The sequence below is a fragment of the Plasmodium vivax genome, chromosome 9, assembly GCF_000002415.2.
Source record: "Plasmodium vivax chromosome 9, whole genome shotgun sequence".
NCBI classification, from domain to species: Eukaryota; Apicomplexa; class Aconoidasida; order Haemosporida; family Plasmodiidae; genus Plasmodium; species Plasmodium vivax.
Window position 1 is genome coordinate 1,195,426 of NC_009914.1, and position 15,991 is coordinate 1,211,416.

The window sequence follows — 15,991 nt, forward strand, 5'->3', positions numbered from 1 at the left end:
GTAGACGCCACTACCACATGTGCACTCAGCTGTTTTGTCATCTCCCCTTTTGCATCTTCCTTTTTTTCCTTTTTTCTCCCCTTTTTCGTCTATGTGCGTTCTTACCCCGCCTTAATGGCCACCCCAATTCCGTAACATATTGGTCACTATTCTGGTTGCCACCCCCGAACGTGGCAAAGTAAAATCCTGATGAATTGCTCGGTCGAGTGGCGCGGGAAAGCGACTCGCTTCTGAGCCAATCACAATCAGGGAATTCTTTTAAAGTAAAATTTCATCATCGTAAAATTTCATTGCAAATGTGTTGCCAAAGAGGGGGGAGGTACACCTGCAAAGCGCATCAGTGGTGTGTGTAAACCGGGTGCACCAAGGCATTTGCGCGGGGAGCACACCACATAAGGGTGTTTTTTTTAGAGCTTCGAGCAGGCAGTTCTACACATAGGAAAGCATTAACGTGTTCGAAATGCCCCTCCACACGTAAGGTGTGAAGAAAAAGATGTACGTTTAAGCACGTCCAACAGGTCAGCAGTGAGAACACTTGTAATAAACACGTGGAAATTTTTTTTCACACCTTCTCCTCTGGCGCACGTACAAAAAGCGGTTGAGACGCCCCATTCGCAGAAATAAAAAATGGAGCGCCGTGCAACAACTGCTAGTGCAAATTTAAAACGAATTGCCAAAAGGGGTGGAAATTTCGAATGGTATTAAAAGGTTGTCCTTGTCTTATCCTTGTGTTTTTTTTTTCCCCCCCATGGGAAAATGTACAAATTTGCCGCATGCGCATCATATATGCATGGCGCGCTGCAGCTTAAGTTCTTCCCTTTTGCTACCCCGTACAGCAGCCACATTGGCGTAAAAACTTCAAAAAAAAAAAAAAGGAAAAATCGAGAACACCGCAGAGTCACTTCAAATGTGCCAATTGTTGGGAGCCTGGGAAGAACAAAACTGAGGAGTGCTGCATGGAAGCAAGACATGCATACATCCGCACAAACAATCTCAGGAGTGATAACTTTCTGCTGTGCCACCCCCACACCAACAACATAGATAGCAGATAATTTGCGGCGTGCGTAAGATGATCAAGAGGGAGCACCCCGAAAAACGGGAAAGGGCCCCCAATGAGCCCGCCTACACAGAAAGAAAGAAAAAAAAAAGGCGACAAAAGTTCAACTCCTCAGGAGGTAAATATCCAAACGATTTAAAAAGTAGCCTCTACAATATGTGCCTCAATTTTGCATACAGTGATATCTATCAAGACTACATAAACAGATTAAGTCTAAATTGCCAAAACAATTGCGATTACGACCAAATAAGGAGAAGCCCTTTTATCCCCAGGGAGGATTTTTTCAAGTATTATAATTTCCCCCTTTACGACAACAACTTTGAGTTAGAATCAGAACAATTCTATGAAGATGAAATTTGGAAAAACTCCGATGATGATGTTAGCGGTGTGGAGGAGGTGGGGAAGTACGTTTTGGAGAGATACGACGCGTGGAGGTATAAGGCCAGGACCAGTCGAATAAAGAACATCATCCTGGGGATGCCCGATCGTAAAGGGGTTGTCCTACCAGGGGGGGGTGGCGGTGGTGATAGTGCTGCTCACCGAAGAGACGACCACGATGACGATGGCGATGATTGCGACGACGATGGCGCAGCCTCAACATCGTACGCCTCCCAACTCTTCCGAGTTATCAGTCAAAGGAAAAATTGCAACCCGGGGGCTGACAACCACCGCGGCAGTGGCGACAGCAGGGTGGTCAAATTTCAGAGGAGGAATGAAATGCTAAGCGAATCGATCAGGGGATACACCCACGGAGGAGAGAGAAAGAGCTGCCTCGAAAAGGTGAAGAGACAAGTTCTCTCATTTTGCAACAAAGTGTATGACGCGAGGGACCCCTCCTTCATGTCCAGCTTGAACATTTATTTTTTGAACTACCACGATATTGGCAAGAGAAAAATAAAGAACGCTGGTAATGAGGACTACATATGCATGGTGCAGAATTTGGCGGAGGCGCAGGCGGACCCCCTCGTTGGCAGGTATTACAAGGGCGTCCACATGGTGCAGGGGCAGGAGCAGGTGCAGCAAGCGCAGAAGCAGATGGCTCAGCATCGCGAGACGCACCCCCACGAGTGCGTCCTCACCGCACCGGGGGGAAGTCACTTCAAAGAAGAAGACCCACTGCACGGACAGGCGAAGCACAGTGTGGACGAACTGGCAGACGTGCAACAAGAGAAATGGCCGCAAAGTAGCCAAAAAGGAGAAAACGAAACGGGTAGCGCACCCTCGAATGGGCTCAGTGAACAGCACGGGTTGGAACTCGAAGGGGATAGAAATGGAAGAAGGGGTGACAAAAAAGTGCGGTTAAGCGGAAATTGGGATGAAGCGGCCAAATCGGGAGAGCCCAAACGGAGTGCCAGCAAAAATATGAAACGACTATGTTCAGAAGAAATTGAAATATATTTTAAAAAAGTTTTAAAAAACGAAATTATAAACTTTAATCAAAAAAGAATTAATAAGCGAGACAGATGGAATTCGCTATGCCAGTTTGTCTGTTCCTGCATAGGAGCGTCGCTCACCGCTCAGTGCTACGTAGACTTGCCGCCAATCAGCTCCTCCCTTGATTATGCCCTTCTGTTGTTACTGCTCCTCTTTTGCTACCTATTTATCGGTCTGCCAATTCTTCAAATGGAATATGCCCTCGGTCAACTATCGCAAGGGTGCATAATCAATGGCTTAAGCTTTTTAAAAAAAAAATACAGAGGGGTGGCAATCGCTTCGTTGCTCATATCCTTTTGCGTACTATCGAGAGGTGTTAACGACGCGGTGGACACTGCCATTGTTGTTGTCTCCTCGGTGAGAAAACCTTTGCCTTGGAATTTGAACCAGAACCAATGTGAGGGGATCCCACTCAGGGGGGACTGCCTCCGGAAGGGGGAATGCATATGGGTGACGGCTAGCACCGGAAGGAATGACGCCCTTGGGGGGCATCCCCCCGAAAGGTTATTCTATCCGGGCCAACAATTCAACATTTTAAACGCACAAATGAGGAGTAAACGGAACCGGTCCATGCTGAGTGAAATTCAACCGAAGGGGGATCACTGCACATCTGATGGTACCTCTGAGTGGCACCGTTTCTTCTCCAAAGACGTAAAATTGGTTTGGAAAATCGGGGCGCTCTTCCTAATTACACTCACTTTGTATTTCCTGCTGAGGGTGGAGGGCATGTGTCTAACTCAGTGCCTGCAGTATACATTCTTCCTCTTCTTCTTTGTAGCGCTTTTTCAAATTTTTGTTCTTTCCTGCGAATTGAAGTCTACCAGTAGGGTTGCCATCAGCGAGGAGGGGACCCACCCGATAGACGGGCACACCAACGGCAGTATCTTCTTCAGCACCGACTATTTTTTTTACCTAAATTTCGAAGTAATAGCAAAGGTATGTACCCTCGTGTTGGTGTCTCTAAATTGCAGCACAGGAGTTAACTACCTCTTTTCTTCCTACAGTAATGTTGGGGATAACCTCTTTGCATCTGCGTGGTACGTCGTGTTGGGCTCCTTCATCGGGGTAGCCACACACATGGCACATTACTACGTGTGTGTGCAACTGTTGAGTAGCGTTCCCACTGGGAGAGGAACTTTGGAGGTAATGATGCCACCAACTTGTGGTGGATCCCCTAACAGCATTTGCTCTCTTCCCGATTTGTTTTCTAAAAGGGGAGACCCAATTAACAATTTCATCGTTTATATGGCTTCCCTATCGAGAGTGAACTTCCAAAATATGATGAGCTTCACCTACTTCCTGTGTTCCTTGCTGGCCTTGCTCACCTCCTCTGCTCTCCACTTGAAGGGGATAATACTCGTGCTGAAGGAGAGTAGAAAGTTTAAAGGCATCAAAAAGAAGGTGATCACCCTGTTTGTAATTGTGGGGTATTGCCTTTTGGGGCTTCTATATTTATCCCCCTTTGGGCACAACGCAAATTTGATTATGAAGTATGCCACGTCTACTTGTGTGTATCTCTTTGTCGTCTTCGCGCAAGTGGTTTGTATTACGTGGACGTATGCGTCTGAACGGGGGGGGAGAATAATAAGTGGGTCCCCCCCAAAAAAGAAGCGCTCCTTTTTGCGCCAACCAACATTGTGCTTCTTCACCGCGATGTGGATGGTGCCGCCAGCTGCGCTTTACCTGCACAGGCATATTTTCCCCAATTTTTTTTTTTCCTCATTTGGGTTGCCCCTCCTGGGGAGCACACTCCTCTTTGTGTGCGTGAATGCCTTTTTTATTTGCAGCGCCAATTTGAAAGGCAGCCTGAGGGAGAAGCTCTACTGGTTGTACTTCTTTAACGTGGACACCTTGCGGACCAGGCTGAACAAAATTTTGCATGGAAGAAGGAGGTCATACGATTTAGCAAAAGGGGAAGAGCACCCCTTTGCCGTTTTCCTCTTCCAAAAATTGACAATTCATTGGTGTTTCTTAATGAAGTTTTTCATCCCCCAGATTTTACTCACCATCGTTTTGAGCAACGTCCTCTACAATGTGCATCTCTGCCTCCACAGGGGGGTCAAACTTGTGGGGCTTCACTCCCCTAATCAGTATGGACTCTTCGCACAGGGAGAGTCAGCTGCCCATTCATACCTACGGAGCTCCTCAAATGGTGAAGGTGAATCTGCCAATTTGGGGGCCTTTTCAAGGGGAGTTCCAGCCGCGGTGGGGATAACCCCCAAAGGGGGAGTCACCTTCGAGGGGACATACCAAGATGTACTCACAAAAACCGCATCAATGGGAGGAGCACACACTATGAAGGATACAAAACGGGAGAGCTCTTTTGGGGGCTGCGTTCACCTCATCGGGGCCATTGCAGCCATATTGCTCACCCTCTTCATTTCGCTCCTCACCTTTGCAAGGCCAAACAAAATGAACTGCCTCGCGTGTACCCCCACCAACACCTGGAAGATTAGCGATGTGGACTTTAAGCGAATGAACCCTGTGAACTATGCCTACACAAGGTGCATACACTTTTGGGAGGAAATTTTCCCCATCGAGAGAATTATGCCTCCCTATGTCCGGGCGCACATAAGCAAGCAGGTAGAGGAGCCCAAACCAGTTACATCTTTACACGGGGATGACCCAACGGACGAAACGATACATGACAAGAGCTTTTCTTATTTAAACAAAACTGACTATGAAAATTATATCTTCAATTTAATCGACCGGGGATCCAAATTGAGCCACTTTCCGGGCGTAAAAGGGGGGCACTAGGTTTTGTTCTCCCCAGGAATGTTTGGTAGGTGCAAACTTATTCACCCGTTTGTGATGAGCTTCGCGCAGCTTTACAAATGGAGAGTAAAAAGTTTCACATGTGTGCGTTGCGATGTGGCGGCCCAGCTGGGGTTATGGCGCGCAATGTGTACGCTCGGTAGAGCACAGCCGGAGGGAGGGAAACCACAATGGGTGCTTTTTCGCCGTTAATTCTTTTTTTTCCCCTTATGGTTGCCTTTAATTTTTGTTCTTTTTCCCTCCCCCCGAGGGTGCCCAAACAGCCGCTCACTTTTTGCAAAAGGTAGAAGTGGCACTAAAAAAAAAATTAAAATAAAAACTAACGTAAAAATAAAGTAAAAATTATGGCAAAAACGTACGCAGCACACATCCTGTGCGACAAAAAAAGGGAACAAACGCGCGTGGGGACATTCACTTGAGCGGCTTCATGCCTAAGTCCTTCCTGATTTTGTTCCATCGTTCTACGGACAGTGCATCCTTGTTACTTTCCTCAACATCAGAATGGTCCTTTTCCTGCCTTTTTTTTTTCTTCCTCTCTTTTTCCCGCTTTTCCTTTTTCTTCCTCTTCTCTTCATCCGAGTCGCTTTCTTCACCTGCGCGTCGCCTCTTCTTCTCCCTCCTGCGAGTCTCTGCCGATTCACTCGCAGAGTAGCTCCTTCGCCCTTCTGAGGAGGGTCTTTTTTTTTTGTGCCCCCGGTGTTCAGTTAGTTTGTTTTCTCTCCGTTTTGTTCTCTCCCTATGGCGCTCGCGGGAGTATCTCCGGTCTCTACCCCTGTCCCGATCGCGGCGTTGGGTTCTATCCCTATCGCGGGAGTAGCTCCGGTCCCTACCCCTGTCCCGATCGCGCTCGCGGGAGTAGCTCCTATCTCTACCTCTGTCTCTACTGCTCCCGCGCCTGCCTCTCTCCCAGAACCCATTTCTCTCTTTCCTTTTGCCCCTCTCTACATGGCCAACCCCCCCCGATTCGTAGCCACTACTGGGGGTGTTACCTCCTCCCCGCCTCTTCTCCCCCCCTCCCTCTGCTTGCTTCTCAAACAGTTCATTGTCCGAGGGAATGTTTAGCAACTCTTTATAGTAGTCCAAATTAACCTTCTCTAGCAAATCATTATCTTCCAATACCTGTCTCTTCGTAAGGCTCGGAAAATCAACGTCCAAAAAGTTATTCATAACTAAACAGTTGTCCACGAACACATCCATGTACATTTTCTCGAAGGTGCCATTCTGCAACCGGATTCTCATTTTCCTGTAATCAAATAAAATGGGTTCTAAGTGCTGGTAAATTTCTAGGCTCTTTCCTATCAGTCTAAGGTAGAAAATACCCAGAGCTCTTAAATAAATGAATTCTTCATTTTTTATGTACTCGTAGATTATATCTTTGTCTGGCTGTATTTGCAGCAATTTCAGGACTAAGCAGAGGAACCGGGTTGGCTTTCGGTTTCCCCCGTAGGTTCCTCCAACGTACTTCAGGTTCACCGCCTGGTCGATGATCGATTCGGCTGCAAAAGGGGGGAAGAAAAAAAAAGGCACCCGTGTAGGCGTGGAGGAGCAGCATAGATGCAGTTGCAGATGCAGATTCAGATGCTGCTTCACTTGACGAAGAAGGCGCCCTCCAAACGGTCGCAAACTACAAGTGACCAACGCGAAGACTCAGTTAAAACGTACACGTCAGGGCAAAGCACTTCTCCTTCCAGTAGGGGCTCTCATATATTTTGCTGCGTATAATATTCGATATTAAGTACTGCGGATTGGAGCCAAAGATTTTGATGGCGCTCACGTCCGTTCGGTTGGCCATCTGGTCGGAGTTGTTTGTCTCTGCGTGGTACCCCTATATGGAAGAAGCACATGACATCATGGGCACCTTCGTCGGATATGCACCAAAAAAAAGGGGGCTAGCAAAGCTGTATACTAGCTGGGGTAGGGTTAACCAGGGGGAGGTAAAAATGGGGAGATATGCTGGCGGCATGGTTAACCATTGGAATGCTGGTGCGTTCCTCATTCTATGCGGCGTGCCATTGGTACTACATGTATGTATATTGTATACTTGTGAAGGCGCTAATTTAGGAGGATGCCTTCTCTTTGCAGGGGTCCTCCCTTTAGCGTTATCAATTTTGATGTAGCCATTCATCGCGTTGTACGCTTCGCCATTTTACCAGGTCGTTTTTTTTTTTTTTTTTTTTTTTTTTTTTTACATCTTTTTCTCAGCGCGGCTTAATCTGAGAAAAAAAAAATTGCTCCCCACTTGCAGCGCCCAAGCGAGGTGGGCACGAGCAGTCGAACGCGATACGCGTATGTACATAGGCAGTATATACGCATGCACACGTTCGTCCCTTCGTGGGGTAACTTTCTTCGCGATGGGCAAAGCCCAGCTAGGGAAATTCCCCAACAAATGAAAAAGGCTCACCCGCCTCACCAAGTTAGTATGCATCACCTTGGTCGGCTCTGCAACATCTGCACGTTTACACGTGTACACTCATGACGTGTCGGCCCGAACCATATGACACGTGCCTCGCGTGTCACTCCAAATTAAACCCGTTTGGGAAAAAAGAAGATCCACAGTTATACCTGCGCGCATCACCCTAATGAACAGAGCAACCGTGGGGGGGATACTCCTCCCCCCCTGCGCGCTTATTAAAAGGTGCTTCTCCAGTATGTACTCTCCAAATGTGAAGAGGAACATACCGGAGTACATCGATTTTGAAACGTTTTTCCCGAAGAAGGAAATCAAGCCAGATGTCTTGACCGCCTTCACGATGGCCAAGCAACAGAGGCTAGAAAAACTTCTGGAAAATAACCCCCTAGTATTGTACAAAGGGAGAGTAATGAAAAATTTATCATGTCCTAGGATCAAAAATTCAGGGAGAAATAATGTGGGGAAAATTACCACACGACATAGAGGAGGGGGACATGTACAAAGATTACGATTTATAGACTTTAAAAGGTCGCGGAAGGATATCTACAGCACTGTATTGAGGATAGAGTATGACCCTTCTAGAAGTGCACACATAGCGTTAGTTCAGTATGAGGATGGGGTACTGTCTTACATTTTGGCTCCCCTTTTGTTAAGGCCTGGGGATAAAATCATTGCAAGTAAATATGCAAATATTAACCCTGGGAATTCGCTACCTTTGAAGAACATCCCCGTGGGGAGCATCATTCACAATTTGGAAATGAGACCAGGGGCTGGTGGCCAATTAATACGAGCAGCTGGTACTTACGCCACTGTACTGAGTAAGGACAGCCAATACGCCACAATAAAGTTGAAGTCAACAGAAATTCGAAAATTCCCTCTCGAATGTTGGGCGACTATTGGTCAGGTCTCCAACCTGGAAAGACATATGCGCATTTTAGGCAAAGCGGGAGTCAACAGGTGGCTTGGCAAAAGACCAGTCGTCAGGGGAGTTGCCATGAACCCTTCCAAACATCCGCATGGAGGAGGCACAAGTAAGAAACATACCAAAAGACCAAAGTGCTCTCTCTGGGGGAAATGCAGAGATGGGTTTAAGACACGCAGTAAGAAGAAGCCACTCGGGTTAATCATCAGGAGGAATATTTGTGGCCGCTTGCAGAAGAAGTACGGTGTTACTGTGTGATGTGCACCTAGGGGGGGGGAGCTAACCCAGGGTATGATTCGCCGGAGTGTATATGAAATAGGGGGGACCCAATCCGTGTGCACATCCACCCATGTTGAAGAAGCGCCCTTGGAGCATACCAATGAGGGGTGGCAACATTGGACCCAGTTCCACCCGAGGGGAAAGACCTTCATTTTTTGCGTCTTCCATTATGTGCATTTGTAGGTCATCCCTCTGTATGCTTCGCTTCATAAGGAGCAAAAAAATGGCCCCCTAATGGGTGCAAAAATATATATCATATGGGTTCCTATTTTGCAAAAAACCGTGCGCTGACGCGTCACACAAGTACACACACGCACATAGGGGGGGAGGGTGCACATTCGGAAAAGCGTTTACGTTTATGTCCTTTTTGGAGGAACTCATCACCGCAGTATGCAGCACGAGGAGTATCCCCTCGGTGGGCCATCATTTTGGCAGCTGCTCTCCGGCGAAATATGCCAAAAGGTGGAAAAATGCGAAGGGGGTATTTATTTTTTACGTACCAGTTTATTCACAAAATGATGTTGCTTTTTTTTTCCCTATCAAACTGCCGGTATGGAAAAAAAAAATAACAAAAATAACAAAATAAAATACAATAAAATAACCGTTCATTTGGATTATGTCGATTTTACGTTTTTTCCCACCTGTACGCCTCTTCCCCTTTTCCTCATGCACAAAACGCATGTTACGTTACACGAAAATGAAATAACCCTGTTTGTGTTTCAAACTGATAAGCGTAAATTTATCTTTTCTGGGAAAAAAAGTGTTGCCTTTTTGGAACCACCTGTTTGCATAAACGTAAGGCGGGATGATTTTTTTTAATTCTGGCGGGCACTTCCACACGCGCAGTCGCACCTGTACAGGATACTGCAAAATGCATTTTTGCATGTCAGCGTGGGGACTACGCGTGAGGAAGTGGTTTCCCCTCGCATGGGCGAGCGAGTTGTGTACGCGTATGCTTTAGCGCATGTTTGCTTTTTTCACTTTTTTTGCGTTTTCCATGCGCATGCCCATGCTTCGAAGTGGCCACTTCGCTGGGGCACCCCATAGGCGATAAAAAACGCGAACGTGATATACATTTTTTAAAATTGTAAAAATTACAACAGCAATTTTTGTGATAACCCAATGAGCAAGTGGGAAAAAAGTGAAATAGCGTTTTATTAACCTCTTCGATTGTCCTTTTTAACCGCGTTTTCATTTGCATGCGCGCGCGGACTCACATGCGCATAGGCGCATTTATGAGCGTGTATACATAGTGGGGAACATTTTGGGGGGAATTAACACCTCGGTGACATGGGTTCTCCATGAGGGGGAAACATGAAAAACGTTTTTAACGCACACGTGGATAGTGGCGTGGCTAAGCGGGCGTAGCTGAGCGGGGCCGATTTACTTTCCCGCCACGTTTGCCACTCGAGGAGAAGAAAACGCCACGCGCAGGTGAATATGCATATACGCGTATGACATGGTGTAAACGTATGTATATAACATAACACATACAGGCAGACATGTAGCATAACGGCAGAATTTGTTCCTTTTTTTTTTGCCAAGTGGTATCCTTTATCTCGTAAAAAATACCGCCACCTTTTCACCACGTTAACGCCATTTTTTTCTTAATTTTTTCCTTTTTTTTCAAATTTTTTTCAAATTTTTTTCCCAACTTTTTCCAATTTATTCCAATTTTTTTCACCAGTCTGCCTACATCCTTGCGGAAAAGTTTTCCCAAATCGCGCAACTTTTACTTCCTATATATAAGTTTTTTTTTTATTTTTCCCCACTTTTGCCAGCTGTATATGCCCCCCTTCACTTTATGATTTCCCTACTTGTTCGAATTTCAATTTGAAGTTAAAATTGAAATTGCAAGTTCCCTCCGTACAAAATGCAGGTCCGTTCGTGCAATCCCATGGTGAGGGAGTTCTTGGGAGAATTTTTGGGGACATTTGTGCTTATGTTCCTGGGGGAAGGTGCCACAGCAAATTATCACACGGTGGGAAATGAGAAGGATTGGCTTCGACTATGTATAGGATGGAGTTTGGGGGTATTTTTTGGCATCCTGACAGCGGCCAAATTAAGTGGTGCACATTTGAATTTAGCAGTAACGGTAGGTTTTGCCACCATTAAAAAATTTGATTATAAGAAAATACCACTATATTTTGTTGCGCAACTTTTGGGGGCATTTTCAGCAACGGCCTCCGTCTATGGATTATACTATGGCTTTGTCAAAGATAACAAAATCCCAAAGTGTCCGTGGGAAACAGGGAGAAACGAAGTTATAGGCATTCCCAGTGCCATTATGCACGAATTAGTACTAACAGGCATTTTACTTCTGGTGATATTACTAGTGGTTGACGAAAACGTATGTGGACACTTTAACGTTTTAAAACTCAGTTCCGTAGTTGGATTGACCATCTTATGCATAGGTTTAAGCTTTGGTGGGAATACCGGATTTGCCCTTAACCCCTCACGAGATTTAGGCGCCAGATTACTTTCCCTAGCAGCCTACGGATCCGATGCCTTCACAAAAGATAAGTGTTACTTTTTTATTCCCCTTATAGCCCCAATTGTTGGCTCCGTAATTTTTTGCCAGCTTTACGACAAGCTAATTGCTCCCCTAATTGAAGGGGCCAGCACGGATAAAGGCGGCGTGGAGGTGTAACACCCTGTGCTGTGTGAGGAAAGTGGTCAAATCGTTTACCACAGAAAAGCAAATAACGTGGAGGTGTGACACTTCCGCGCAGTTGCTTTCCCATAATTAGAAACAGACCCTCCATGTGCACGAACGTGTAACCACCCTTTGTAGTATTCATTTTATGATACACTTTTGTTACGCGTTTTTTTTAACGTTGTTGTGAAGCAAGCCATTTCGTTCTTGCTCTTTAAAATAGTTTTTCTATTTTTCCAAAACGGAGGAATGTTGCAGATTAGTGGTGTTGCCCTAAATGCTAAAATTAATTCTGTGTGCATTCAGCCTGTGTGCATCCCGTTTGGGAGCATTCCGTCTGTGTGCATCCCGTCTGTGTGCATGTACGCTCGATTCATTTCGTGCGACCACGTACACACATCAATGTGCACGCTAAAATGGGACCCGTTTTGGACGATTCCACTGCACTAGTAGCTTTAATTTTTTTTTTTTCTCCCCTTTTTTTTTTACGTCTCTACATTTTCGCGCATGCGGTTTTAGTGAGTACATACGTACTGTTCTTGCGTCGGCCCATATGCTTTAATAGGTGCTATTGCAGTAAATGTAATATAAGAATAATGTATACATATTTTGTAAATTCATAGTGTATTATCCTCTTTTTTTTTTTTTTTTTCCTTCCGTTTTGGAATGATCGTAAAAACGTTATCGTGAAATGTGAGAACTTACGTGAGAAGTTTTAAAAACTGTTGTAATGCTTTCAAATAAAACCACCCCTCTGTGGCGAAGTGCGCGCACGGGTAAGCGGCGCCAACCTATGCAGCATGATATAATTAGAGAAGGCAAAAGGTATAGTGCAGCACAGGTGTGTAAGTGTCTTTTGCCATTGTTTTCAAGTCATATGAGGGGAAACGAACCTGCGCAATTATTTAAACCATTTTATTAGGAGAGCGTCCCCCGATAAGCAGTATGTTGCACCACTAGGGTGACTTCCATTTTGCTACGCTCGTAAAGGAGCTCCTCTTTTTGTGTACTTTTAATCACCTACAGAATTAGCAGCACCTTTCGCAGTTTAGCGCATTAAATTGCCGTGGAATGTTAGCCAAAAAATGGGCATTCTAATGTGTTAATATTTGCCGAAAGAATCGGCATTCTAACATGCGTTAACATTTGCCAGTTTGTATGCACTTAAAAAAGAGCTGAACGAAATGGCCCCAAAATAAATAATGCAAATTAATTTACAACAGCAAGGCAAATATAACGATTCAAGAAATTTTAGGAAGCAACACCACCGTCAAAAAAAAAAGAAGCACAACTTTGCTGGGATAAATGTGAATAATTGGCTAATTTTTTATTTGTCAAAATTTTGGCCCCATTCATTCTTCCGCTAAGCCGCGCGGAAAGAAAAACCAAGCGAAGGGCTCCCATTCCGAGTTAAGTAACATAGGTTATAGGTGTTTTCACGTGCGCATCACCATATTGGTTCTGAAAATTGGCAGTGTATTTTTTGCTTTAAGAAGTGCTTGACCTCTTTTCCATTTTGTCATTTTATTTGCTTTTTTTTTTATTTTTTTCACCCTTTGAACCTTTCAAAAGCATGCTCGCGCAAAAAATGCTGCTGCTTAAAAGACCTTTTCTCCCTGCGCGAGCTGCCCCCTTTTGCGCACAACGGAAGGTGGGCAGATGCATTACGTACTATACAAAGTCACACGAATACATCAAAATAAATGATGAACACTTGACCGAATTGAAAAAGAAAAACAACGTAAAATGCAAAATAGGCATTAGCAATTATGGAACAGAAAAATTGGGGGAAATAGTGTATATCGACATTTCGCATAACGTAAATGAGTACGTAAAGAAGGGGGACTGCATCGCAACGGTTGAGAGCGTCAAAAGCGTGGGGGATGTGTACACCCCCATCAGTGGCCAAATTGTCGACATCAATAACAAAATAGTCGACAACGTAAATTTAATGAACGAAAATTCGGAAACCGATGGGTGGATTTTGGAACTGCTGACCAACGAGGTGAATGAAAAGGAAATAATGAGCTTCTCCGAATATAAGAAAATGTGCGAAGAGGAAGAGCAAAGGGAAGCAACCAAAATACAGCAGAGTGAACGGGACTGTCTTGAGGAAAAAAACAAAAATAAAATTTTCGATTTGAACGACATTAAGAGTATTGAAGAGAAGGGCAAAAAATAACCCATAAGAAATGAACAACATGTTGTCTGCAACGAATTGGTTTATCATTCCACAAACACCACCCGTTTGGATGACCCCCCCTGTGTGTAAACCAAATCAGTGTAGACATAGCGGGAAAACAAATTAAAAGAGGCGCACACAAATATGTGGGCAGAAGGGGGTAGCCATTATCTTCAGCTGTAAAACAATTTGGCTGTAAAAAAAAAAAAAAAAAAAATCGACTAGCCAAAATTGCTCATTTCGAAATTTTGTTCATAAAAAAAAATTGTAATATGAGACACATTTCGAAATAGCTGCAGAAGAATATGTCTTTTTTTTACAACTTTTCAAATGTCACCATTGGGGCTGTTTTGCATTTTGGTAGGTCGCATTTCTTCCATTTTTTTGCTATCAATCGAAGAAGCGCGATGAAGCACGATGCAAGATGCTTACAACTATTTGCAGAAGTCTGCCGCGGGGACACCTCAAATAAGGGCCAATGTGACAACCGTTATTTTGTTTATTGTCATTATTATTATTATTATATCATATCATATTATTTATTTTCTTATTTTTTTTTTATTCTCGTGTCTTACAGTTTTAACATGGTGCCGCATTTTTTCTTTTTTTTGTGTTGTGATACTTTTAAGAAACGCCACTTTGTGCATTTTTAATTAAAACTTGCGAAAGTGACCTCCTATTTTATTTGCTTCAAAAGAATGGAGAATTATGCGTTCGGCTGAAAAAACGAATTCAAAAGGTCACCGCGTTTTGGTAAAAATTTTCATTTGTATGAACGGTTCATAAAAAAATGTGCGAAAAGGAGTTGCCAGCTCAGAAAAAAAAAAAAAAAACGCAGCAAATGGCCAAGTGGCTAAGTGGTGAAGTGGCAAAGTGGCTAAGTGGTGAAGTGGCAAAGTGGCTAAGTGGCAAAATGGTGAAATGGCGAATGGCCAAATGGCCAAAGCCAGTGATATGACCAGTCATGCGGCCAAGTTGGCAACAAAATAGTAGCGAATAACACGTATTTTAAAAAAAAAAAAAAAAAAAAAAAACTGCATGTGCGCATCGTTCGTGTGAAACAATATTTTTCCACCGCAATTGTGTTCCTCTCTTGCACGGCTCATTCAAATTTTTTTTTTTTTTTTTTTATTAAAAATTAAACATCTTTTTAAAAAAATCGTTTTAACACCAAAACAGAAAATATTGCTAATCCGTCATTGTACGTCCCATCACATCATTTCAGCCTTAAAAATAACTTGTCAAACATTTGTGTAGAGAAAATATATAACAAAAAGGAAAAGAAAAAAAAATTCATAAGCAAAGTTTTGGTATACATACACGTTTATGCTTTATATGTATTTACAAAACGTGTGATTATATTTATTAAGATAACCCTTTTTAAGTGAAAGGGAAAAAATCGTTACAGCTGCGCGAGGCGCATTGGACAAAAATCGCGCATACACGAATTAAAATTATTCACAAAACTGTTGTAAGGTAAGGAGCTGGAAAAAAGGCATCTGAAAATTTCCGCAAACCATTTTGATTCCCATAAATCAACTTACGAAAATGTGTTGTTGCGTGTGCGGATTGTTACTTTTAGCCTTGATTGCTCTAATTGTTATATTAATTCTTAATGGGATAATAAAGTTGAGCTAAGGGGGTGGGAGACCATTCTTTGAACAGTGGAAAGGGAGGGAAAAAAAAAAAAAAAAAAAAAAGTATGCAACGATGGAGTGGAAGTTTTTGTCAGACCCCCAGAGTATGAACAAAATATTTTTGTATGAAGTGTTACGCTGGAAGACGCCCCAGTTGCAGGTAGAAGCCACAGCCCTCTTCAGGAAGAGCGCAGGAATGAGAATGCCTCTTACGTTGGAATTATGACCAGCCATACCAATAGACGAAAAGAAAAAATAAAATATATAAAGTTAACGTGGCTGAGAAGAAAGGAATGCTGGCGTCTTACACGGGGAAGTTGCCACCCCATCCCCTGTCGTATGCATTGCGAAGATATGTACGACAGGGCATACACTCACATGCGCGCGCGTATGTATGTTTATGTGTAGGTGCGCACTTAGCTGTGCAGATACACCCCCATGTGCCTCTGTGCGTGTGTTTAAATGCGCAACCGTAAGAAAGTTACGCCCTAATTAAACCGCACGCCATTCTGCTGCCCAATCTGTTTCATCATGTGTAGAGCGGCCTTGTGTCCTGACACGATCGCGTTTCGCAAGTGTTTATTCATACATACGTGCGCACGCGCAATCGTAGGGGGGCATGCCTAACCGTGGCGAGCG

The 15,991-nt window shown here is 44.1% G+C and overlaps 5 protein-coding genes across 5 annotated transcripts; 4 read left to right on the forward strand and 1 right to left on the reverse strand.

The window, feature by feature from the left end:
- Positions 1-1,069: 1,069 nt before the first annotated feature.
- PVX_092230 (hypothetical protein, conserved) lies at positions 1,070-5,248 on the forward strand (the record flags this gene model as incomplete). The annotated part of the gene is made up of 2 exons (XM_001615389.1): positions 1,070-3,981; positions 4,279-5,248. The coding sequence occupies 2 exons, from the start codon at positions 1,070-1,072 to the stop codon at positions 5,246-5,248; spliced, it is 3,882 nt and encodes a 1,293-aa protein (XP_001615439.1).
- A 429-nt stretch (positions 5,249-5,677) lies between these two features.
- PVX_092235 (hypothetical protein, conserved) lies at positions 5,678-7,058 on the reverse strand (the record flags this gene model as incomplete). Its single annotated transcript, XM_001615390.1, has 2 exons — positions 5,678-6,762; positions 6,929-7,058. The coding sequence occupies 2 exons, from the start codon at positions 7,056-7,058 to the stop codon at positions 5,678-5,680; spliced, it is 1,215 nt and encodes a 404-aa protein (XP_001615440.1).
- Positions 7,059-7,914: 856 nt separating this feature from the next.
- PVX_092240 (50S ribosomal protein L2, putative) lies at positions 7,915-8,856 on the forward strand (the record flags this gene model as incomplete). Its single annotated transcript, XM_001615391.1, has 1 exon — positions 7,915-8,856. The coding sequence occupies one exon, from the start codon at positions 7,915-7,917 to the stop codon at positions 8,854-8,856; it is 942 nt and encodes a 313-aa protein (XP_001615441.1).
- Positions 8,857-10,750: 1,894 nt separating this feature from the next.
- PVX_092245 (aquaglyceroporin, putative) lies at positions 10,751-11,527 on the forward strand (the record flags this gene model as incomplete). Its single annotated transcript, XM_001615392.1, has 1 exon — positions 10,751-11,527. The coding sequence occupies one exon, from the start codon at positions 10,751-10,753 to the stop codon at positions 11,525-11,527; it is 777 nt and encodes a 258-aa protein (XP_001615442.1).
- A 1,224-nt stretch (positions 11,528-12,751) lies between these two features.
- PVX_092250 (hypothetical protein, conserved) lies at positions 12,752-13,715 on the forward strand (the record flags this gene model as incomplete). The annotated part of the gene is made up of 1 exon (XM_001615393.1): positions 12,752-13,715. The coding sequence occupies exon 1, from the start codon at positions 13,107-13,109 to the stop codon at positions 13,713-13,715; it is 609 nt and encodes a 202-aa protein (XP_001615443.1). The 5' UTR covers positions 12,752-13,106.
- Between the last annotated feature and the right edge of the window lie 2,276 nt (positions 13,716-15,991).